General features: G+C 40.5%; 1 protein-coding gene and 1 non-coding gene across 4 annotated transcripts; both read left to right on the top strand.

Annotated features, from left to right (window-relative positions):
- The first annotated feature begins 761 nt into the window (after positions 1 to 761).
- On the top strand, positions 762 to 24,625 carry HMGCR (3-hydroxy-3-methylglutaryl-CoA reductase). 3 transcript variants are annotated; one of them, XM_004420449.3, is made up of 20 exons: positions 762 to 844; positions 5,849 to 6,036; positions 6,510 to 6,621; positions 6,908 to 6,995; positions 8,853 to 8,937; positions 9,856 to 9,961; positions 14,516 to 14,622; positions 14,733 to 14,849; positions 15,287 to 15,447; positions 15,569 to 15,816; positions 15,930 to 16,108; positions 17,258 to 17,452; positions 17,823 to 17,981; positions 18,130 to 18,287; positions 19,441 to 19,546; positions 21,336 to 21,506; positions 21,834 to 21,974; positions 22,061 to 22,219; positions 22,658 to 22,812; positions 23,175 to 24,625. In XM_004420449.3, exons 2-20 carry the CDS (start codon positions 5,872 to 5,874, stop codon positions 23,227 to 23,229), a joined length of 2,667 nt encoding a protein of 888 aa, XP_004420506.1. In that variant the 5' UTR covers positions 762 to 844; positions 5,849 to 5,871; the 3' UTR covers positions 23,230 to 24,625. The 3 variants fall into 3 exon arrangements, with proteins under 3 accessions (XP_004420506.1, XP_087286281.1, XP_087286280.1); XM_087430154.1 differs by lacking the exon at positions 762 to 844 and adding an exon at positions 1,119 to 1,274; XM_087430155.1 differs by lacking the exon at positions 23,175 to 24,625 and having other exon boundaries at positions 22,061 to 22,251; positions 22,658 to 22,805.
- On the top strand, positions 16,457 to 16,580 carry LOC147917363 (small nucleolar RNA SNORA25). Its single transcript, XR_015552127.1, has one exon. It is a non-coding gene; the product is annotated as a small nucleolar RNA SNORA25 (small nucleolar RNA).
- Positions 24,626 to 25,582: the final 957 nt, after the last annotated feature.

The following is a 25,582-nucleotide window of genomic DNA, read 5'->3' as shown; positions in this document are numbered from 1 at the left end:
CCTAAGGGTGGAGAGACCCCTCAGGAGAGGCATCGCACTATTTCAGGTAAGAGACAAAGGCCTACAGCCGCAGGAGGGCAGAGGGACGCCAGAGCAGACACAGGAGAGGCCCGTTTCCGAGAGAATGCGCGCTGTGTGACTAGTGCCCGCACCCGAGGCGGGGTGGGCAGAGAAAGAGAGCCATTTACACGAACGGGTAAGTCACGGGCAGGTGGCGGCCTGGCTTTCGGATATGGGTCAGCTCGATGTTTGGGCTGCACCTCGCTGCCTCCTTCCCCTCTCTACGTCCCTGTTTTCAGGGCCACCTCCACTTCCCTCCCTCGCTCTCCACTGAGCAACAGCTGTCTGTCCTCAACCGGACCCCGCGTTCATCTCCACGCTCCAATTCCGAGGTCCACGACTGCCGCCGTCGTACTCCCTCAGCAGGGTGACCACAGCTCAGGGCCGAGGCCGGGGCCGCTCCGCCCGCGCGCTCCCCTGTCGGCTGCGCCAGGCCGCGGCCATGCCGGCGCCCCCACGCGCTCTGACCAATGGGCAGGCCCCGCTGCTGGGCCTCGAGCAGCCATTGGCTGGCGGCGCCGTGGTGAGAGATGGTGCGGTGCCGGCTCTGCGCACCGGTGCGAGCTGTGGGCGGTTGTTAAGGCGACCGTTCGTGACGTCGCGCGGTCAGGCCGGGCAGCCCCCGGGTGATTGGCTGGACGATCGGACGATCCTTTCTCATTGGTCGCGGGCTCGCCGGCCCCGAGCGTGCGTCAGCTGGGGTTCCTTCCGCCCCACGTCTCCGTCGAGTGGAGACGGCCGGAGCGCCGGCGCCCAGCCTCGGTGTCCTCTAGTGAGACCGGAGGTGAGGCGGGCGGGCGGGCGGGCGGCTCTCGAGCCCCCGGCCCTGGCGCGGCGGCGGGGCGCGGGACTGCCGGGGACGTCCTTGAGCGTGCCGGGGCCGGGCGGGCGGCGGGCCGGCCTCTCGGGGACCGCGGGGTCGCCGCGCTTGCCGGCCCCGTCCGGAAGAGGTCGTGGGGGCGGGAGGGTGCCGGCCAGGGTGACCTCGGAGGCCCCTCGGGTCCAGAAGGGCTGGGGGCTCGGAGGCGGCCCGGCCCGCAGCCGCGGGGAGGACGCGCGGAGGTCCGCCGGGCGCCGGCGTCCGCGCCCGGGCGCTGCTGGTGGTCAGCACTCTCTTCCGAGGGACGGGGCGAGCTCCGTGAATGCTGCTGACCAGCCCGGAGCCGCTGGTTGGATCTGCATAGACGTGTCCGCTTATTTCCGGGAGAGACGGGGTGAGAGGATGCGGAGCGCGGTGTAGGGACTCGCCCAAGGACTTGAGGGACTTGAGGGTGCTGCTGCTGCTTTTCCTTTTTTTTTTTTTTTTTTGCAAGGGGCGTGGTCTCCTTGGTGCTGATGTCTCTTAGTCCAAACCTTGTAGGTTTTTCGGGATTATTTAGTTATGGTTAGGAAAAACGTACCTTGGCGGTTCAAAAATAGAATAATTTCTGCGGGAGAAGGAAGCCGATGTACTCTGTCTTAAATGGTCGCTTGGAATATTTCAGGGCTTGAGGACATGCTTTCTTAGACTTGGTCCTGAAAAGTCGTAGGAAACATTTGTTTCTGGGCCATGCTAAATAATCGTGCATAATGTCAGCATCTCACAACGTAGAGAGTGTATTTTTTGTTTGCTTGTGAATTTATTTTCCTCTCCATGCAATTAAAGACGTTCTATGACTTAGAGGTAATCTGGTAAAGGCCTGGAGTGTGCTTTGGGGATAGACTGGATTTTGCGGGCCTGCTTTGTTGTACTGTCTTTCCAGAATTTATGGTAAATTTGGCAGTAAGGACAAATGGAAATTAGTAACATGAAGATTAAAAAAGTGTGCAAAGATTACAGCGTTAGCATATGGAAACTGTTGTGTGTGTGGCATGAGCATTTCAAGATGAAGTGTGTGCGTGCATGTGCACACTCTCTTTTTATTCTCGTGTGGTCTAGTTTCTATAACCACATCTATATCAGTGTCTATTCAGATTGACCCATATGAAATTGCTGATATTTGAAATTCAGCTTTTTTTATCTACAAAAATAGCAGTTTCATATGGTTCCACTTAGTCTTGTCTTTGTTAAAGAACTTTGGAGATCTGGCTTCCTAAGTATATAAAGAGAGAGGTGACGTACAAACAGGTAGCATGTAATAGAATTGGGTGAGGAATCCAGGTTTCCTGATTTCAGTGCAAGAATTTTTTTTTTCCCCTAGGGTACTAGGTTGAGCAGCAGAATGCTACATCTTGTTGGGATTAAAAATGACTCAGTTAAAGACTTGGTTCTTGCCTTCAAAGAGACAAAACTATTCGGCAATTAATTTGAGAACAGTGTAAGACGGTGTATAATCAGATACTGGAATGTGTACTCAGGAGGAGTGCTGAGTGGGAGGAAAGAATTAGAGTAGGATGCCAAAGCATCCTTTTCTGCAGTTGGCCGTGGTAGGTGGTTTCTGTAGCATATTATATTGGATTAGAGTTTGAGGATTCCTTTGAATTTAAATTATCCATTGTTTTGAAGGCTCTGTGAAATGTTTGCAGCAGACTTCAGTCTAAATAAGCAAGGCATACATTGCCTATTGAACTTGATTTTTTAAAGTAAAATTTATTTTTATTGCAGCATGGCATAAATACTGTCTATTGACTTTGCATGAGCTGTCTTGTAGCCTGCTAGTGCCACTTGCAGTTGCTGATGAAGGTGGAAGATTGGATTCTATGGCATTTAAATGCCTTGCATAATCACAGGGAAATGAAGAGGGTGCTCATGAGGAATGAGATTGTGTATGATTATGGTTACTTTTGACACACCTTTGTACATTTGGTTACTCATTTGTATTTCCAAATAGGTGAGGTTCTCTGTGTTCAGGGATGGTTCACGGATCCTGTGTAATTCCTTTGCTGACTGTTGAAAAGATGACTACATCTAGGAAAGAAAGGTTGCAGAATTGACAATACCACCATGAATCTTTTTGAGGGAAGACATAATGTGCCTAATATATAATTATGGGTTAATAATGCTAAATTGATTTGTGATCAGATTGGGGTGCGTTGCTGCTAGCAGCACAGATTTTATTTCAACTGAATTAGCTTTTCAATAGTGAAGAATACGTTGACTTGATAGGGAATAATCTAAGTTGAGGGGTGTTTTCAGGAGAGAGTGTTAGAAATCATTTTGATCCAGTTTTGAAACGTGTTTTTAGTTAATTCATTTTCTGGAACATTGGTGCTAGTTGATCCTTTAGACCAGTTTGTAGGGTTTTATTTTTTGTTTTTAAATGTAAGAAGGAAGTTTTGTGATAGAAAACCATCATGAAAATCTAGCCTCTTATGAGGCTTTTGGTTGTGATGAAATAGGGGTCAAATCTAAGATACGATTAATACTCTTCAATACTTTAAGTCCGAGTCCCTGCGAATTTAATAGAAAGTATTTTTGTTATTGTTGTTCATTTTCCAGGATAGTAGATAAAATGTATCCTCCTTCCCCACCCATCTGGCTTTAACATGTTCCCTGAATGCTGGGGGGAGGGTGGGGGGGTGGCTAGAGGAGAGGAGTTATCGATATCTAGCGGACTTAAAAAAAAAAAATCATCTTTAGGTCTGTTTCAAGATGTTTCAGTAAAATGTGTGCTACTGTGGTTTAAGAATTTATTTTTAATTAAGCAGGTATTTGTTCAGCAACTGCTGTATATGAGTGCAAGGTGCTGGAGGGTAGAGTGAGGAATAAGATACGGGGAGGAACATTGAAAAGGCCTGAATAAGCACAAGCAGATGCATGCCACATTTATATATCTTAGTGACTGCCAGCCTTTTAAACTGAGACCCACAGTAAGAAATCCATGTTATGTTGGAAGCCAGTACACATACTCATGTATGTATCGTGTCAGGAAACAAAGTTTCAAGACATAATACCTACCCACACTACATGTCTTTACCCACAGCTTTTTTTAAATCTATTTTATTTTATTAAAAAATGTTTGTTCTGACTCACAAAATTGATTTTTTGATCTAATTGATCCAGTGAAGGGTTGTGACCTGCAGTTTGAAAACCACATATCTAGCTGCTGGCCTGGTATGGTTGAAACGTAGAGAACAGTGATGCAGTGCGAGATGACACTCAGTAATTGCTTTGTTTCCTGAAAGCTACACTTATTTTCTTTCCCCTAATCCTTTAGATAGATTAATGTTTTCTCTTCCTTAATTTGTTGCCTTTTTATTTTCTGTCTTCAGTAAATGGATTTCTTAGTTATTACTATAAATGTGAGATTCATTTGAGTTCTTGCTAGTGTGTCAGTGGGCTTACTTTTTAAATCTTAATTTTAATTGATTTTTATGGGTAGTTAATATGCTTTATCATAAGCATTACTTTTAGTTAAGTAAGGCTTGCAAGTTCCTATATTAGAGACCAATGACTATGAGGTTTTTAAAAAATCAGAATATCAAAATTATTGTTGTTGTTATTTAGCCAGCTAACGTGGGGAAGTTTAGTCATGGTAGTCATTAGATCAAAGTTACCTCTGTGATCTGTTGAGAATTTTTGAATGCTGTAGACATCTACTTTAGCCAGCTGCCCTCTTCTTCCAGTACTGTGCTAGCATTTTTTTTTTCTTTTTGTGAGGAAGCTCAGCCCTGAGCTAACATCCATGCCAATCCCCCTCTTTTTGCTGAGGAAGACTGGCCCTGGGCTAACATCCGTGCCCATCTTCCTCCACTTTATATGGGACGCCGCCACAGCACAGCCTGACAAGCGGTGCATCAGTGCACACCCGGGAACCGAACCTGGGCCACCAGCAGTGGAGCATGCACACTTAAACGCTACGCCGCCACGGGCCGGCCCCTGTGCTAGCATTTTGATTAGCTGTAAAAGTTTGATTATCTGGAAAAGACTTTTCTTTGGTGACACAATATTGGTAAGATTTATTTAACGTCAGTTGGCTAGTGATGTTATGTCATATGTTGGATGGAATGGAAAAGTATGGTGGGCCCCTGCCCTCGAGAAGCTTTATAGACTGAGATCATGATTTATAGGAGGATGCTCTACGAGTGGATTCTTTGGTATTTACCTTTTGTGTAACCAGAATGTGGAGAATGAAGAGGGTGCTTATATGCATTTTATATCAGGGTAATTAGAAAATAAATGTGAATAGTCGTTTCTCACTTTTGTTTTCTGCCTTATTGCTCTCCTCCTTGGCTGAGATACTTATTTGGTTTGATCTTAAATGCTTGAGTTCATACTTGTAAGAAATAGCTGCTTTTATGTTGGTTGCTAGTGTATAATAGAGGATTTAAGTGTTGTGAAGTAAAGAAGTAATAACAGAGTCCTCTTATTTTAAATTTATAATTATTGGGCCGGCCCCGTGGCTTAGCGGTTAAGTGCATGCGCTCCGTTACTGGCGGCCTGGGTTTGGATCCCAGGCGCGCACTGACGCACCGCTTCTCCGGCCATGCTGAGGCCGCGTCCCACATACAGCAACTAGAAGGATGTGCAACTATGACATACAACTATCTACTGGGGCTTTGGGGAAAAAAAGGAGGAGGATTGGCAATAGATGTTAGGTCAGAGCCAGTCTTCCTCAGCAAAAAGAGGAGGATTAGCATGGATGTTAGCTCAGGGCTGATCTTCCTCTCTCTCTCACACACACACACAAATATATATATATATAAAATTATTTTCCAGAATTATAAGGAACACTGTCAAATAGTATTATTCATATGTACAAGACACTGTGCATAGAAAGCAGGGTTTACATCACACTTTTCCTTAAGATCCTTTCCTAAAAGTAAAATGAGTTGTATACTAAGTGTTCCTACTTTATGTTCCTTGCAGGATCCAAGGATTCTGTAGGTACAATGTTGTCAAGACTCTTCCGAATGCATGGCCTCTTTGTGGCCTCCCATCCCTGGGAAGTCATAGTGGGGACAGTGACACTGACCATCTGTATGATGTCCATGAACATGTTTACTGGTAACAGTAAGATCTGTGGTTGGAATTATGAGTGTCCAAAGTTTGAAGAGGTTTGTGAAATTAATTTGATATTGACTGCAGTAAATTACATTTTCAGTTTCTAAAGAATGCCTCCTTTCAGAGACCATATAATCAAAAAGAGTTATAAGTAAAATCTTTTAGTATTCATGAACTTACCTCAAATTTCCATTTAGTTATATAGTATGGAAATACACTGGAAATACTTTTCTTTTATCTTTTCTACACAAATGAGTGTAGTTAGCTTTGCTTGAGAAATATAGCTTTTATAAGTGACTAACAGTGAAAGATGATTGGCTTAACCAGTGAGCAGATTGTTTAAAAATTGCATTTAATTTTTGATTTGCTTATTTAATATTTTTATTTGACTTGTTTTGTGCCCATATTTATATTATCATGATAATATGTAAACTAATGATGTGTACAAAATAAAAATTATTATTTTTGATTGCTTATTTTAAAAGCTAAAGCTATTGGGGTTTTTTTTGTCTGTCTCTCCCAATAGGATGTTTTGAGCAGTGACATTATAATTCTGACAATAACACGATGCATAGCAATCCTGTATATTTATTTCCAGTTCCAGAATTTACGTCAACTTGGATCAAAATATATTTTGGGTAATCATTTTATACATCTAACTTCTTTGTGTGCTACCAAACTTTTGATTTGCTGTGGAAATACACCTGTTTGTTCAAATCATGTGTATGAAAATGTATGTATCCCTTAAAGTATGCTGCATACATTCAGTAATGTCCTTGTTATTAGGAGTTAGACACTCTGATATTCGAGACTTAATAATCTGGAGAAAATAATATTATTTCTCAGAATATTGTATGGGACTGTGTGTTGTTACTTGTGTAACAAGGGACATGTTTTTCAGTTTGTTGAATTCTGTCATTTTAGGTATTGCTGGCCTCTTCACAATTTTCTCAAGTTTCGTATTCAGTACAGTTGTCATTCATTTCTTAGATAAAGAATTGACAGGCTTGAAGTAAGTATTTAAAGCTTGAATATGCTTTTTTTCAAAGTATATTGTTAAGAACTTTTCTTCTCCATGTTATAAAGTGTTGTAATATATAAATTTTCAAATGTTTTTAGAAACTATGGGGAAAATGTTTATGTAATTGTTTAGCTAATTTTATTGCTGGTTAACATTTTGGTCTATATCCTTTCCCACTTATTTTATACTTACAGAAAACATCTGCGATCATACTGTACATAGTAGTGTCCCCTTATTTGCAGTTTCACTTTCCACAGTTTCAGTTACCCGTGGTCAACTGCAGTCTGAAAATATTCAAATAAAAAATTCCGGAAATAAACAATTCATAAGTTTTAGGTTGTGGGCCATTCTGAGTAGCGTGATAAAAATCTCTCACCTTTTGCTCCATCCTGCTCAGGATTTGAATTATCCCTTTGTCCAGTATATCCATGCCGTACGTGCTACCTGCCCATCAGTCACTTACTAGCCGTCTGGGTTATCAAATCAGCTGTCACGGTATGGCCGTGCTTGTGTTCAAGTCACCTTGATTTTACTTAACAGTGGCCCCAAAGCGCAAGAGTAGTGATGCTGGCGATTTGGACATGCCAAAGAGAAGTTGTTGTTAATCTTGCACTATGCCTAATTTATCATAGGTATGTATATACAGGAGAAAACATAGTATATACAGAGTTCGGTAGTATCCTCGTTTTCAGGTTTCCACTGGGGGTCTTGGAATGTCTCCCCACAGATAAGGGACTACTGTATACTGCTTTATAACTTCTTTATGCCTAGTAATAGTTTTTCAACATATTTGCATGTCCTTAATGTTAAACTAAATTATTTGTAATGATTGTCTAGTATTCCCCTGTATCAATATGTTGTAGTTTATTTATTTTAAAGATTTTATTTATTAATTTTTTTCCCCCCAAAGCCCCAGTAGATAGTTGTATGTCATAGCTGCACATCCTTCTAGTTGCCGTGTGTGGGACGCGGCCTCAGCATGGCCGGAGAAGCGGTGCGTCGGTGCGTGCCTGGGATCCGAACCTGGGCCGCCAGTAGCAGAGCGCGCGCACTTAACCGCTAAGCCACGGGGCCGTCCCTGTTGTAGTTTATTTAATTTTCTAGGATTGGATTCTTAGGTTATTTAATTTCCTCCATTAATAACAACACTGTGATGAATGTCTTTTAGCTAAATTTTTATTCATATTCATAATCATTCTCTTAGGATCCATTCCTAGCAGTAAGACAGTGGCCGTGTAAGTTTTTAGGACTTTTGAGTGCTATTATTGCCAATTTATTCTCCAGAAAGGTTGTTTAGTTTATCCTTCCACAAGTAGTGATTAATGAAAAAAAATTATATATATTCCACTTTTTCCCTGTACACTAATTCAAGGAGACATTTTTTACTAAGGGTGATATTTTGCTGTGAAATTATCAAAATTATGTTTCTTTGTAAATATATTTACATGTTTAACATTCTACCTTTTGGTCCAAAAAGGTAAATGTACTAGAGGATCATGCCATGTATGAGGGGGAATGTTTTATTTTAGAAAAGATTTTTTTTTTTTTTTTTGGGTGAGGAAGATCAGCCCTGAGCTAACATCCATGCCAATCCTCCTCTTTTTGCTGAGGAAGACTGGCCCTGGGTTAACATCTGTGCCCATCTTCCTCCAGTTTATATGGGACGCTGTCACAGCATGGCCTGACAAGCAGTGCATCGGTGCACGCCTGGGATCCAAACCCCTGCCGCCAGCAGCGGAGCGCGTGCACTTAACCGCTACGCCACAGGGCCAGCCCCTAGAAAAGATTTTTTAAGCCATATTTTTTCCTCTGTTAAATGTCCTGGATCATCTTGTTTTTTTTTCCCAGTGAAGCTTTGCCCTTTTTCCTGCTTTTGATTGACCTTTCCAGAGCGAGTGCACTTGCAAAGTTTGCCCTCAGTTCCAACTCGCAGGTAAGTATTATTTATAAGACATGAATGTTAGTAGTATTCCTTTTTTCAGTTTGTTTACATTAATAGGAAGGATTAATAGAGTTTCTTCATAGTCCAAGTTTCAGGAATTGCCCTCAATTTTGACTTGTCACTTCCTAAGACTGGTGCCCTAGGAACTGTCCCCTTCATCCAACAACTCTGTTATAATTCCATAGCTTCTGGAATTTGGAGTCTTCTCATTTTCCTTTTTGAAGGTTTCAGATATTAAGGTAATATGACTTTTGGATAAATAAGAGTATCTACCTGGTGAAACAAGTCAGAGAACAGGATAGGCTCTAATGGAAGAGAGTCTCAGGGTAGATTTATTTCTAAGCCCCTTGAATTAACACCAGATCATTTCCCATCTGAAGTTTATCTTGGTGTTCATTAGTCACTTTAAAGAACTGCCCATTTTTAACAATCTTACATCAGAGTATCTGAGTATAAAATAGCATGTACTTCTGCCCTGATTATGTATTTGATAGATATTTATGATCATTTGAGCATGTTGACAAGGATATGATTTTGGTTTCATAATGCTAACGTGGTCTCGAAAAATTTGCAACTAAGAACGTCTGTCATTGGTAGCCAAAATATAAAATGTAGGATTTAATTATGTGGGACTTTAATGACAGAATTAATGTACCACCTCAAAGGAATCTTCTCAAGAAATATCTCATTCAGTGGAAAGGGAAAGCAGGCCACTGTATATGTTTTTTTTTTTTTAATCCTCTGTATTGCTAGCATACTTTGCACCTGGAATGCCTGTTAGTCTTATCACATTGTGTATTTTATTCTTTGCATAGTAAATCAGATTTTAGTACAAGCCCTAGGATGCTCTTTAACATTTTAAAAAGTTATTTTGTACCTTATCCTCATTGATTATGGTCTGTGTTTTAGGATGAAGTGAGGGAAAATATTGCTCGTGGAATGGCAGTTTTAGGTCCCACATTCACCCTCGATGCTCTTGTAGAATGTCTTGTGATTGGAGTTGGTACCATGTCAGGTTTGTAAGCACTTTTTAATATATTTTAAAATAAGTTTGTAGACAAACAGAAAAAAGAACATCTTAGATTGCGTTGGTTATTCTTAGATTCTGACTTTTAAAAGTCTGACATTACTCTGAAGAATTTTGCTTGTATGAGTGTGTGGGTGTATCTGATCTTACGTCTGTCTGCTGCAGTGAACACTTAGGAGCAAGCTAGTGATTTATTTTTCACTCTTGCCGACCTCTCTTTCTCTGCTGCACTCTTTTGATGACTTTGTGGTGTTTTAGTTTGTTTTCTTGTTTGTTTTTTAACCGAGATTGTATTACAAGGCTCATCTGGAAAGCACCTTCCAGCCCGTGCTGTGGCCTAGACTAAATGACCGACTTGGTTCCTTGTATTTTAATTATCATGTAGGAGACAGTGCACGAGTCAGGAGTTGGACAGATCTAAGTTGGGGTGGTTGGAAGCTTTAATCAGACAGTACGTAGTACATTTTAGCAAGTACAGCATTAGCCTCAACATATAGGTTTCTTCATCTTTAATTGGATTGTAGAGAATTAGATGTTAAATAGCAAACATAGAACTCCATAATAAGGGACAAAAATTATGGCCTGGCATGGAAATTTGCCAGAATGAATAGATCATGCTGTTGTCAAGGCCTCCTAATCCTTAGGACTAGGTTTTATGGCTTTGTCATGAAGGCCACACTTAGTTAACCACTGTTCTAGTGTATTTCCTGGTGCCTTATTGCCCTCAGTGAGGGGCTTCATCTTTCAGAAGTAAATTATCTAACTGTTAAGAGGGTAGTTGGTTGTCATTATTAGTTGAGGTGTCTTCACTAGGTAGTATACTGAATACATAATTTTTCTTGTGGGCCGGCCCGGTGGCACAGCGGTCTAGTGCGCGCGCTCCACTTCGGCTGCCCGGGGTTCGCAGGTTTGGATCCGGGGCGTGCACCAACGCACCACTTGTCGAGCCATGCTGTGGCGGCGTCCCATATAAAGTAGAGGAAGATGGGTACGGATGTTAGCCCAGGGCTAATCTTCCTCAGCAAAAAAAGAGGAGGATTGGCATCGGATGTTAGCTCAGGGCTGGTCTTACTCACACACACACAAAATAATAATGTTTCTTTTAACTTTCTGAGGGTAAATCAATTATTCAGTTATTTAATCTGTCATTCAACAAAGGTTTTTTTTGTTTTTTTTGTTTTTTTTTTGTGAGGAGATCAGCCCTGTGCTAACATCCGCCAATCCTCTTTTTTTGCTGAGGAAGACGGCCCTGGGCTAACATCTGTGCCCATCTTCCTCCACTTTATATGGGACGCCGCCACAGCATGGCTCGCCAAGCAGTGCGTTGGTGCGCGCCCGGGATCTGAACTGGCGAACCCCGGGCCGCCGCAGCGGAGCGCGCGCACTTAACCGCTTGTGCCACCGGGCCGGCCCCAACAAAGGTTTTATGTAGCAAAAAGATATTTTTTAAAATTATTTTTTAAAATGTACATTCCTTAACACCTACTCTTTTTGGGTATAATTTTGAGTTTTGACAAAGATGTAGTCGTGTAACCACCACCACAATCGAGAAGAATGTTTTGATCAGGTGAAGACATACCTATGTGAATTTATTCAAGCAAGAGAGTATATAAGAAGATGAGAGGATTAGCTAGGAATTAGCCCACAGGTAGTAGGCCATGAAACCAAGGATCCTTCATTTGAAACTGATGTGGAAAGTAGGGCGATGAGTTTTGTTATGCTAGGTCAGAGAAGTGGACAAAGGAAGGGATTACATTTGTGGTTGGAGAAGCCAGGTAGGAGGCATTTACAGCTATACAGAAATGATATAATTAGGGATTGGGTTTAGGGTAGGAAAAAAGGACAGATTTAACAAATATCAACTAGGAAGTAACCCTTTGGAAAGCCAGTAAAAAAAGAAAAAGGTCTTAACTTTTGAAAGTGTATGGAGTGGTGCTGTCTCTTTGTGTAGTAGCAAAGTGGCACGGAGAGACTGTTTTGGGACAGAGTAAGGAAGAATGCCTGCAGAACGTACGGCAACAACAAGAGTTGTGTTATACAGAGGCAAATAGTAGATAGCCATGTCGTAAATGCATTGGTCAGTAATGGTTTCCATGGTCTCAAGTTTGAGAAGATTATGTTGGCTACTATTTAAAATGTAGGTTGTTCATAATGCCACTGTTATTGTAATTTTGTATTCTCTTGAATCCACGTTTGAGAGTAATTGCTACAGAATTTTAAAAAATACGGTGTATGTTTTCTATTATTTTGGTCAAATGATCTATTATAATTTAGAAAATAAAATATAAGATTGAGTTTTTTTTGTTCTAGTTAGCAGTTTTGATAGGAAAAGGGACTCATTTTTAATTTATACTTCAAAGCATTTTGCCTTGAAGGGGGTCACAAGGTAAAAAAATTAAAAATTAAAAAAATAGGGGCTGGCCCCGTGGCTTAGCAGTTAAGTGCTCAAGCACTCGGCTACTGGTGGCCCAGGATTCGGGTCTGGACGCACACCGACTCACCGCTTGGCCGGCCATGCTGAGGCGGTGTTCCACATACAGCAACTAGCAGGATGTGCAACTACCACATACAACTATCTACTGGGGCTTTGGGGAGAAAAAGGGAAAAAAAAGGAGGAGGATTGGCAATAGATGTTAGCTCAGGGCCGATCTTCCTCAGTGAAAAGAGGAGGACTGGCATGGATGTTAGCTCAGGGCTGACCTTCTTCACAAAAAAAAAAAAAAAATTAAAAAATATAAAAAAGAGGGATGGATACCAAGCCTTCCTAACTTAACTTCTGGTAATCGACTATGCATCAGTACTTTAATGAATTGTGAAAATGATTTTGAAGACTTGCATAATTTGTATTTTTTGTGTGTCCCTCCCTCTACCAGGGTAAGAGTCAAAGCAAGTTACCAGTTTTCTCTTGGTTGTTTTCCTAGAGGTTGTTTTCTTTTCTTCCCAGTATTGTAGTTTAAATTTTATCCTAACAAATTCCAGGACACTAGTCAAATTCTTTCCTTTTTTAATGCAACTTGGTTGCGTTACGTGATTTGGTTGGTCATTGTTGAAGTTTGGGGAATGAGCATTTTCTTAGAAGTTTACACAGTCGTGTTATTTGGAAATAGTATAAGAAAAGCAGCATTCCTTTGGATTAAAACCAGAGTATCCCCGGGGCCGGCCCAGTGGCGCAAGCGGTTAAGTGCGTGCACTCTGCTGCGGCGGCCCGGGGTTAGCCAGTTCGGATCCCAGGCGCGCACTGACGCGCTGCTTGGCAAGCCATGCCATGGTGGCGTCCCATATAAAGTGGAGGAAGATGGGCACGGATGTTAGCCCAGGGCTAGTCTTCTCAGCAAAAAAAGAGGAGGATTGGCAGATGTTAGCTCAGGGCTGATCTCCTCAAAAAAAAAAAAAAAACCCAGAGTATCCCCAATCTCCCACTCTGTTCTTTGAAATGAAAATTGGCTTCTAATTAACTTTATAGTCATAATTCACCTCTCATCTCCATTGTCATCACTTTGGTTGAGTTTCTCATACTCAAAACAAAAAAACAAAGTATTTTTATATTTAATATGAGTGACATTGGAAATATGTCTTATGTTAAGTTTATTTGTAAAGCGAGGGAGTAGGATTTGGTAATCTAAGGTCTTTTCCAGCTCTGTAGTTCTCTTACCTTGTATTTATGAAGATTACCAAGTGATACCTTAAACATTTTGTAGTGGAACGTTGGTTAATTTTGAATCTTGAGTTGCCTTTTTGCATTACATCATTTTTCAAACAGATCAGTGAAATGAACCAAAATTGTAAGAACATCAGTAGACACCATAGAGGTTACATTGAAGTTAGAGTTCAGTAGTACACATAAAATATTTTTATGATACCGATATCGTAGGAGTGGTATAACTGGCAGTACGTTTTACTTTTATAACAACGTCCTTGGTCCGCGGGTGAATTGCATTTGTGGTAACAGGTGGGCTTGGTTCAGGTGGTTTAACTGTAGGGGTTGCTTCATGAGAGTAGCCTGTCCTTGATATCCTTGTTTCAAGATGGTACAGTCAGTCACAGGTTGCTTAATGACAGGGATCCGTTCTGAGAAATGTGTTAGGCGATTTTGTCATTGTGTGAACATCATAGAGTGTAGTTACACAAACCTAGATGGTACAGCCTACTACACGCCTAGGCTGTATGGTACTAATCTTATGGGACCACCATCATATATGTGGTCCATCGCTGACCAAAACATTGTTGTGTGATGCATGACTACTGTCGTTTCATAAAAGAGGATTATCAAGTGTGTATTAAACACAGCCATCACACTTGGCATTGTGATGTTGGGGACATGGGAGAAGATGAGGCCTCTGCCCTTGAGGGAGTTATTCCTGCCATGTTCTCAGTCTTGGCATCACCTCTGAGTTCCTAATTCTTTTTCCAGTAGATGGCCAAGCGCTAAATATACTAACATTTTCATGTATTTGTCTACCTATAGGAAGAGTTCTTGTGATGTATGCAGCATCAAAAATACACATACTTTACTAATTATATATTTAATTTTTCTCTAACCAGGAGTGCGTCAACTTGAAATTATGTGCTGCTTTGGCTGCATGTCTGTTCTTGCCAACTACTTTGTGTTCATGACTTTCTTCCCAGCTTGTGTGTCCTTGGTTTTAGAGGTAAGAGCAGTTCATTCTTATGGCATTAGCAGAAGAGTAACATTTCTGATTATATGTGTTCACCTAAATAAAATCAGTACCTTCTAATGTCACACTGACTTACTTTGTAGCTTTCTCGGGAAAGCCGTGAGGGTCGTCCAATTTGGCAGCTCAGCCATTTTGCTCGAGTTTTAGAAGAAGAAGAAAATAAACCAAATCCTGTTACTCAGAGGGTTAAGATGATTATGGTAATTACATAGTTTTCTTCTCTCTTCGATATCTTCAGTTTCCATGTCATATTCTGCTTTTTAATTTTGTTTTTTCTGCTCCTTCCTTTTATCTTTCTACAATTTTTGGCTCTTTTGCTGTTGTTCTTCTTCTGTTTTTTTCTTAACTTGTTTCTCATTTCTTTGAGGCTCCTGGTTTTTATTAGTCTCTCTCCCCTAAACATATTTTTCGAGTTCCTCTACTTTATCTTTCTTTGGAAACCTGTTTTTTGGAATGTTTTCAGTGATTCAGTGGGGCCACTACTTTAGTTAGGCATGTAGCAAGCAAGCCTGGGGCTTTCTTTTCGTGGTAAGGGGAGGCCATGGAAGATGGTGTCTGGTTATCTAGTTGCTAAGGATGAGAAGTTTAGGTTCCGTTGATATGCAGAGGATATATAATTTTTAAAATTTTATTTCAGTCTCTAGGCTTGGTTCTTGTTCATGCTCACAGTCGCTGGATAGCTGATCCTTCTCCTCAAAACAGTACAGCAGAAAATTCTAAGGTTTCTTTAGGATTGGATGAAAATGTGTCCAAGAGAATTGAACCAAGTGTTTCCCTCTGGCAATTTTATCTCTCTAAGTAAGTTGTCTGAGACCTACTTTATTGTATATTAATCATAGCACTCTCTGCTACTAAAGGTTTAGGTTGTGCTTTTTATATCTCCAAGTAATAACATTTTAATTTGCTTTCTTTTATTTAGAATGATCAGCATGGATATTGAACAAGTTATTACCCTAAGTTTAGCTCTCCTTCTGGCTGTCAAGTACATCTTCTTTGAAAAAGCAGAGACAGAATCTACACTCTCATTAAAAAACCCTATCACATCTCCTGTAGTGACCCAAAAGAAAGTCCCAGATGATTGTTGTAGACGTGAACCTATATTGGTCAGAAAGAACCAGAAGTTCCATGCAGCGGAGGAAGAGACAAGGATAAACAGAGAAAGAAAAGGTGATTTCTTATTCTGTTCATTTCTCATTCTTACAGTGCTAATTTGTGAAGAAGTTGAGTCCATTTTAAAACTTAGGTTCAGTGTTGTGAGATTTCTTTTGATCTCTTCACAGTTGAGGTCATAAAACCCGTAGTGGCAGAAACGGACACTTCAAACAGAGCTACGTTTGTGGTTGGTAACTCCTCCTCACTTGATGCTTCACTGGAACTGGAGACACAGGAACCTGAAGTTGAACTGCCCACGGAGCCCCGGCCTAACGAAGAATGTCTGCAGATACTTGAGAATGTGGAGGTGAGGAAAATAAAATACACTCAAGCTTGGCATCTTTCTTAAGAAAAGGAAGTTTTTTATTAAAAGAAGGAAGTCAAGTGGAATTATCTCCCTTGTTGAAATGAGAAAGCCGATGCTCCAGGAGGTTTAAGTATTTCCCCGAGTAACGCATCTAGAAAATAGTAAAGCTGGGGGCAGGAGTCCAAGATGTCCTGACTCAAGAGTCAGTGCTGTTTCCACTTTATTACTCTTTATCATGGAGACGAGCAGCTACTGTGTTCTCCTGTGTGTGTCGAAGCCTAAAAACGGTTTAACACAGAAAGGAGATTCAACGATAGAAGAGAGTTTGTTTTTCTAAAGTAAGCTTGTAGGTCATTGCAAAGAGGGCTTGTGGGACTAAAACCAGGAGCTCTTAACGCTGTGAACAAAGATTGAAGTTCTCCATAGGATGTAATAGTCACTCAGTAGTGCTGTGTTCTGAGGAGATACAAGATTAAGCCACTTATATCCATGCTGGGTGATGTGGGAAAGTACGTAAAATGTCTCTCGGGTTTAAAAAATAAATAAATAATAAAGTTAGGCTGATGATCACGAGGAGCTTATTTTCCTTCCTGAGATTTGAACAGGGTGTTCCACTCACGTGACCATGTGAGCCCACTCGTGCTTTAGCGTGAGTTCCATCCATATCTGCCTGATCTGGTTCATTCTTCATTTATGTACATTTGAGTGATAGTAGAGTCATATTTGGTTTTCTTTACCATCGTCCTTTCCCTCATTTCCTGTTAACAGGGGGACTGATATCTCAGCTGTCTTGCTGTGTACAAGGGTTAGTAAAACTTACAGAGTGGGCATCGGAATCTTAATTACATATTTTTTTCTCTATGAACCTCACTTGCAAAATTTAGTGTATTGATCTTACATTTATTTAGTTTTCATATTTTTTAAAGAATTTGCTTTCCTTTTGATATTCTTATTTCTACTCAAATCTTCTCCTTTAGAACCCCAAAGTCTTTTGGGTTCTCCTATTTTTAAATAACTTGTGTTTTAGCTCTATTGAGAGCATTGTTTGTATTGAATGGTTATTTATTATAAATCATCTGAAGTGCAGTCCCTTAAGTCTCTGTCATTTTCTTCCCTGAATCCCCCACCCATTTTTTTTTATTTCTTTAGAAAGGTGCAAAATTCCTTAGTGATGCTGAAATCATCCAACTGGTCAATGCTAAGCATATCCCAGCTTACAAATTGGAAACTCTGATGGAAACCCATGAACGAGGTGTATCTATTCGTCGACAGTTACTTTCCAAAAAACTTCCGGAGCCTTCTTCTCTCCAATATCTACCTTACAGGGACTATAATTACTCCTTGGTATGTTATTTTCTTGGTTTGAGAAGGTTTGCTTTGTAGCTTTTTAGTCTTGTGGCTTTGGTCTTTAGCTTTTTAGTCTTTTTCTTGACTGGTCTTTTATATGTACATAGTCTTAGAAAACATTTTCCTTTTTAAATCATTTTACTGTAATTTTGTATTCTGGTTATGATACAGGTTCTTAGAAATTCAAAATATTTTTCTTGTTTATAGTCATTACTGAAACATTTTAGTATTTCGAATATTTTTAAAGAGTAAATAAAAAATTTTGTTGAAAATATACTAAGGGATTAAGTTTGAAGAAAGTTAGTAACGACAAGGGCTGCGTGTTTGCAATATAGATTTTCACTTGGTGCCTGACTTTACCTTTTAGGTGATGGGAGCTTGTTGTGAGAACGTTATTGGATATATGCCCATCCCTGTTGGAGTGGCAGGACCTCTGTGCTTGGATGGAAAAGAATTTCAGGTTCCAATGGCAACCACAGAAGGTTGTCTTGTGGCCAGCACCAATAGAGGGTGCAGAGCAATAGGTGTAAGTTGGCATTTATGTATTTGCCTATTTTAAGATACACTCTGGGCCAGGCGATGAGAACAGATTTGGTGACAATCAAGGACACTTTTGGGGACAAGCTGAAGTGTTTTCAGGATTAACGTATGCTTCTATAACATACTCTGTGTAGCTTGGTGGAGGTGCCAACAGCCGAATCCTTGCGGATGGGATGACTCGTGGCCCAGTGGTGCGGCTTCCCCGTGCTTGTGACTCTGCAGAAGTGAAGGCTTGGCTCGAGACGCCTGAGGGGTTCACAGTGATAAAGGAGGCATTTGACAGCACCAGCAGGTGTGTGTGTGTGTGGGTTTGTCTGTGCATTCACATTTAGTTCATAACCAATGCCATCTTCTATGATCGCTAAACATAACTGTTAACATATTGCCTTGGGGCCGGCCCCGTGGCTTAGCGGTTAAGTGCGTGCTCTCCGCTGCCGGCGGCCCGGGTTCGGATCCCGGGTGCGCACCGAGGCACCGCTCTTCCGGCCATGCTGAGGCCGCATCCCACATACAGCAACTAGAAGGATGTGCAGCTATGACAGACAACTATGTACTGGGGCTTTGGGGGAAAAATAAATAAATAAAATCTTTAAAAAAAAAAAAAAAAAAACATATTGCCTGCTTAAGATGACATAACAAAATATCAACTTTAAATGCATTCATTCAAAATGAGTAATATTAATGCTTGGCTGGGGAGGTAGGGGGATGTTGATCCAAATGAATACCTCCATAGAGGTAAATTAGAAAAAAATAGTGTGAGCTAGTAAGTTTATGTGTTGGTTTTACAAGGCTCACTTTGATTAGACTGTTACTTTGCCCTAGAAGAGTTTCGACTTAGAACTGCCCTGTTAGGAAGAGATTTTGCAAGTAGGGTAGAAGTAAGTATTAGTGTAGTAGATTTACTTTGAATGGAGAAAATGAAATTTATAAAGGAGCATAATCAATACAAATGCTAACCCCAGTATAATTCAAGCTTATATGCTTGTTTTTATTTGGACTTCTAAAGTTTATCTATGATGAAATGACTGTCTGCAGCCCTCCCTTCTTGTGGCATATACAAATGAGACAGAGTTGAAATAGCATTCTAATACAATGTTTAGTTGAAGAAAATATATTTAGGGGGCCGGCACTGTGGCTTAGCGGTTAAGTGTGCGCGCTCCGCTACTGGCGGCCTGCATTTGGATCTGGGCATGCACCGACGCACTGCTTGTCCGGCCATGCTGAGGCCGCGTCCCACATACAGCAACTAGAAGGATGTGCAACTATGATATACAACTATCTACTGGGGTTTTGGGGAGAAAAAGGGAAAAAAAAAAGAAAATATATTTAGTAAGTAATCTCCATGAGCTTTCTTTTATGTGTAAAATGCACTAACTAAAGTAGATTTTAAGAAAACCTCCATCTTCTTAAAAAATATAAAAAATCTTTGGTTCTTTTGTTTATAGATTTGCACGTCTACAGAAACTTCATATGAGTATGGCTGGACGCAACCTTTATATCCGTTTCCAATCCAGGTCTGGTGACGCCATGGGGATGAACATGATTTCGAAGGTGAGCATGAATAGACATAACAGAACCCCCAGTAGCAGGAGGGGGGAGCTGGGTGTCCTGGTGACAGGAGGGGGAGTAGACTAGCTGTATACTTTATGCCCTCCTGTACTTCTGAATGTTGTACCATGTACATACACTACTTACTCAAAGCATGAATTGATTGAAAGATTTTTATTGAAAAGTAAATATTGATTCATGTAATTCATGTTATATAAATCAGGCGTTTGTTGATTGGTGTTCTTTGCATTTGGTGTATTTAATGTAGACTTGGCATTATGCATATTCTGGGTCTGCTCAGAAGGACTGGGAAGAGTTTTGGGGTTAGTGCTTCAAAACTTTGTCCTGTAAACCTTGGAAACTGACCTTTTCAAGAGACTTTAAGACTTGTATTTAAGAGGCAGAGTTCATGTGTATAGTCCATTTATTTTAATTATCTCCTTATAAGAAGGTTGTGTATGGCTTACATTTTATTCTACTGATATGTATTATTTGCCAGACACCAGTGTAAAATGTTCGTCAGTCAGCCTAGCAAAATTTATTTTGTGGTTTACCTGTTTATAAGGACTGTTCAGAAAGAGAGGATAGTGACTAAATGCATAAGCTTTAAAAATTGCCAATAAACAGTATAGCGGTTCCTCAAAAAATTAAAAATAGAATTACTGTGATCTAGAAGTTCCTCTTCTGAGTATATACTCAAAAGAATTGAAAGCAGGGTCTCAAAGACATACTTGTACACCCATGTTCATAGCAGCTTTATTCACAATAGCCAAAAGGTAGAAGCAATCCAAGTGTTCATTGACAGATGAATGGATAAACAAAATGTGGAGTGTACATACAATGGAATATTATTCAGCCTTCTAAAAAGAAAGGAAATTCTGACACATGCTAAATGTGGATGAACCTTGAAGTTCACTTGCTGAGTGAAATAATCTGGTCACAAGAAGACAAATACTATATGATTCTCACTTATGAGGTACCTAGATTAGTTAAATTCATAGAGACAGAAAGTGGGAGGTGGTTGCCAGGGCTGAGGAGAAAGATAAATGGGGAGGCGTTGTTAATGGGTGTAGAGTTTTAGTTCTGCAGGGTGAAGAGTTCTGGAGATTGGTTGTACAATAGCGTAAATGTACTTAACACAACTGAACTGTACACTTGAAAATGGTTAAGACAATAAATTCTGTGTTATGTGTATTTTATACCATAATTAAAAATTTTTTTTAATTGCCAATAAGTATGTTTTGGGTTATTGAGGTATGAGTTGTTAATTGAATTAATTTCACTTAATTGGAAGCCTTGTTTACATTTTATGTGGTGTAAATCCCAACAGCTTTCCATTAACAATAAGATTTACTTTAATGCCTGACTTCTCTTTACAGGCTTGGTAACTTGGGCTTTTAGGTGACAGTGTAATAGCCAGAAGAGGGAGTTTATTACGCACTGATCATGAATTGGGTACTCACTCTCCAATGACATGAATATAAGTATTCTGAGTACTTTGTGATATTCTCATCTACTTCTTGTTTATCAGTGACTGCAAAGAACTTCATTTGCATATGTAAGAAGAAACATGTACAGAATCTCTATCTGACTGAGAAAGTAGTCGCTGTGATAGTTAATAACAGCTGGCACTTCTGTGCTCAAGTTTCTTGGAAATATAGCTAGTGTATTTGGAAATATTATAGTTATTGTATTTAGAAGTATTAGTATTATTAGATATAATTAAAGCCTCTGCTCTGTAAATAATTTTGTGCATTTTAATGTAATTATTATTTTTTGTTGTTGTTAATAGGGTACAGAGAAAGCACTTTCAAAACTTCATGAATATTTCCCTGAAATGCAGATTCTAGCAGTTAGTGGTAACTATTGTACTGACAAGAAACCTGCTGCTATAAATTGGATAGAGGGAAGAGGAAAGTCTGTTGTTTGTGAAGCTGTCATTCCAGCCAAGGTTGTCAGAGAAGTGAGTGATTGGATGAATATTTTATTTTGTTAATTTTTAATTGGATTAAAAAATTGGGGAAAAGATTATTAACATTGAAAGTAAAGTTTAATGTATGGGTGTATGTTTTATGTTGAAGATGACTGTTGTACCATATCCTGCCTGTCTGTCTGTGTGGGGCAGTCACAGGAGCAAACTTTACTGATACTCTTTTTATTGAGGACAGCGCTGAAATGGGGCCACATGTAAATTCCCTTGTTTTCTGGAGGTACAGAAAGGTAGATCTGGGTAACACACCCCTGAATCTTCTTGGGGAAGATATAAAAGGTGCACAACTCTGTTTTATAGGTGTTAAAGACTACTACAGAAGCTATGATTGAGGTCAACATTAATAAGAATCTAGTGGGCTCTGCCATGGCTGGGAGCATCGGAGGCTACAATGCCCATGCGGCAAACATTGTAACCGCCATCTACATCGCCTGTGGACAGGTGAGGGCTCCTGCCTCCATTCCTCTTCTCTGTTATTGTTCTAAGTGAGAAGTTTATTTTATTTTTTTCCTTTTTATTTTTTTCAGGATGCAGCACAGAATGTTGGTAGTTCAAACTGTATTACTTTAATGGAAGCAAGTGGTCCCACAAATGAAGATTTGTATATCAGTTGCACCATGCCATCTATAGAAATAGGAACTGTGGGTGGTGGGACCAACCTGCTCCCTCAGCAAGCCTGTCTGCAGGTATGACGCACCAGGCATGGAGCCCAGTGACCGTAAGCCTCGTTCTGACTAACTGGAATTCTGTGTGTCTACCTGACTGCATATCGCTCACCTCTGTTTTAGCTGGTCTTTTCATTCTTTTGTTTCCACCAGCCTAATCCAGTGTATCCAAGTAAGCGTGTTCGGGCATATGCTTAGTCAGTTGAGAAAGCAGATTAAGAGAGAAAATGAGTGTTCATCTACTCTGAGTAGGTGCACTGCCCGCCAGGTGGTGGATGTTACGTTCCCTCTGTGCGTGCATTGTCAGTACTGGCTGTCAGATCTTGGAAACGTGGTACTTCCAGTGGAGACCAGTTCTGTTCCAGTGCTGTTGAAGTTGCCCTTATTTTAGTTGGTTGAGTAGGAAGCTGTTACCATGACTTCAAGGGTGAGTCCTGCTGTCTCTCTCCCTGGCTGCAGATGCTGGGTGTTCAAGGAGCATGCAAAGACAATCCTGGGGAAAATGCCCGGCAGCTGGCCAGAATTGTGTGTGGGACAGTAATGGCTGGGGAATTGTCCCTGATGGCAGCATTGGCAGCAGGACATCTTGTCAAAAGTCACATGATTCACAACAGGTAAGACTTAAAGATTTATTTAGCGTGTTTTCCCTATACTTAAAATACACAGTATAGGGGCCAGCCTGCCTGGTGGTTAAGTTTGGCACGCTCTGCTTTGGTGGCCCAGGTTCCTGGGGTTAATTCCCAGGCGTGGACCTATACCACTCGTCACCCATGCTGTGGCAGGGACCCACATGCAAAATAGAGGAAGATTGGCACAGATGTTGGCTCAGGACTAGTCTTCCTCAGCATAAATATATATATACATATATATATATACATACAGTATAAAAACCTACTCCTCAGATACAGTAGTCCCAACTTAAAATTCTGCATTCCTGACATTTTGTATATCTTTCCATTGTCTTTTTCTGCCATAGGTCAAAGATAAATTTACAAGACCTCCAAGGAACTTGCACTAAGAAGGCAGCTTGAATAGCCTGACAGTTCTGAACTGAAGCACAGGCATTGTGTTCTAAAGGACTAACATAAAATCTGTGAATTAAAAAGCTCAATGCGCTGTCTTGTTGAGAATGAATGAATGTGATCAGTGAGACGAATGGTTGGTTTTGGGCTCTTTCAGAAAGGTCTGAGGTCCTTTCCTATCCCTCAGATCTGAGAACTAAAGGTTTAGTGCTTTGTGTGCAGTGCTCTTTGGAAAGATGTCAACACGGATATTATGCTTTAAAGCATCACAGGTGTTATAATCTATAGCTCACTTCTGAAAGAGAACACAAGCTGGAGAAAAGTGTTTTCCTTTGATGAAGTTCATGGTGATCAGTGTGAGATTGTGCCCCCACCCCCAGGATTGAAAATGGATTTTTAAATTATACTGTAGCTGACAAAACTCCTAATTTCATAGTTAATTTATTAAGTCTGGGTTGTAGAACTTTAAGAAATAAGAGCTAAGTTTATATTTTGTAAACTAATACTTCATTTGGTGCTGGTCTAATTTGATTTCTTTTGGGGTAGCCAACATGATTCTTCAGAAGGGGACCTGCTTTCTTCAAGGGAAGAATTACTCTTATTCCCAAACTACAGAATAATGTACTAAGCAGTGCTAAATAGTTCTGTATCAGGAAACAAATCACTGTATTTCTCTCTGCAGGCTGCTTGTTGAGAGAGGCCTCTTGTCTAAATATGAATATTTGTCTAGATTGGCTATCACAGACCTTTCATCATAAGGCTTTAGGAACCAGAGTTTTGTGCTCTTTATTATAAAAGATACAAGAGCTCTTAATATTGCTTAGACAAAGGTGACTGTGTTTATCAAAACATACAAGTCTGTGACCTCTCTCAGAACTCAGAGGGTGGAAAACACAGGTTTGAAAGAAAAACACCATTTCTCTAAGCCAATTTTAATTTCTTGAAAGATACTTAAATTTGTTTAGCTGAAAAGTCTAGATAGTTTTTTGTAAAGAACTGTATCAAATCTGTGTATGTTGTGATAAAGCTGCTTATGCTAGGAGTTTATTGAAAGTGTTCAAGAAGTAAATAAGATCAGCTTGTAGACTGATAACACACTCTAAGTGTGGGCCAGAGAAGACAGTGTTCTTGAATGTTATCCAGGAAACCTTGGCTTGCTTTTTGAACCTAATGAAAGGGAACGTCAGCTTTCAGAGCCAGTGAAGGCGCCACGTGAATGACCCTGGAGGAGTGTGCCTTGTTCCTGTGGCCAGGAGGTTGGTGACTGAAACTTCACGTGGGGCTCTTTGATGGACCCATACAAGCTCTTAGCTTCCTCAGGGGGTCAGCAGACTTGTTGAATCTTAATTTTTTTTCATGTACCAGTTTTGTATAAATAATAAAGAACTCCTTATTTTGTATTACATCTAATGCTTCAAGTGTTGGTCTTGGAGGGCTGATGGCTCCTCTAGAAGATGGACTCTGGAAGACATTCCAGAAATGCCGTGGCAGCATAGAGAACCTCTGAGCGACTCTGTCCACAGTATTGTTGTGAAGAGTGACCTTTCTGTTGTATGTAAAGTTTAAATTGCTTCTGTTGTGACTTTTCAGCCAGTGACGACTTATCTGAACTTTCCATGGAAGTGGCAGTGAAAAAGTATGTTGAGTCTTCATTTTGGTGACTGTAACCAATATCGTCTTGCTAAATTAATGTTTTGTACAATTACTAAATTGTATACATTTTGTTATACTTTTTTTTCCAGTTCCAGTAAATTATGAAAAGGAAGTTAATACTGAGAAGTGTAAGCAGTAACCTTTGTGTTTGGATTAACTCTTGGCCGGAGGCCTGGAAGCTTGTAAAGTCCGGCCGGAGTGGTGACTGTAATTCACGCTAGGTGTCCCATGGCCACTTATCATTCTCCATTATATTCTCCAACTCTGCAACGTTAACAGTGCTGTATGTGCATTAATATTATCTTCCTTATGCTTAGTTTGTTTTGGTTAGTTCAGATTTATCATCTCAACTGGACTACTTTTGGATATTGGGGTGTGAGCGTTGGTTGAGAGGAAGAGGGCATAAAGATTGGGCAGCCAAAACCAAATGGCCATTGCAGGGGTGCAGTTAGGCTGTATCGGTTGAATCGGAGGGTACAGCCTAGTATAGCTGAGGTTGGCCTCGTTAGAAGCTGATTCCCATTTACTTGGAATTATTGACTATACTTCTGCTGTATGGAATTATTGACTATACTTCTGCTGTAGTTAGAGGTGAAAAGGTGTGTATGAGTCACTAAGAACCAAGGCCCAGATACTAGAAAAGCAGTTTGAATTTTTCTCCTGAAATGATAAGTGATCGCTTCTATGGTCGGCCCCCTGCAGAGTGGAG

Source organism: Ceratotherium simum, chromosome 4 (assembly GCF_057802395.1).
Source record: "Ceratotherium simum simum isolate JZ-2026a chromosome 4, ASM5780239v1, whole genome shotgun sequence".
Taxonomy (NCBI): Eukaryota; Metazoa; Chordata; class Mammalia; order Perissodactyla; family Rhinocerotidae; genus Ceratotherium; species Ceratotherium simum.
This window is presented reverse-complemented; position numbering and strand designations above follow the sequence as displayed.

Coding starts and splice junctions, on each gene's coding strand:
- HMGCR (XM_004420449.3), top strand. CDS start 5,872: ATGTTGTCAAGACTCTTCCGAATGCATGGCCTCTTTGTGGCCTCCCAT. Junction 6,622..6,907: donor TGGATCAAAATATATTTTGG/GTAATCATTTTA, acceptor CTGTCATTTTAG/GTATTGCTGGCCTCTTCACA. Junction 14,850..15,286: donor AGAGGGTTAAGATGATTATG/GTAATTACATAG, acceptor ATTTTATTTCAG/TCTCTAGGCTTGGTTCTTGT.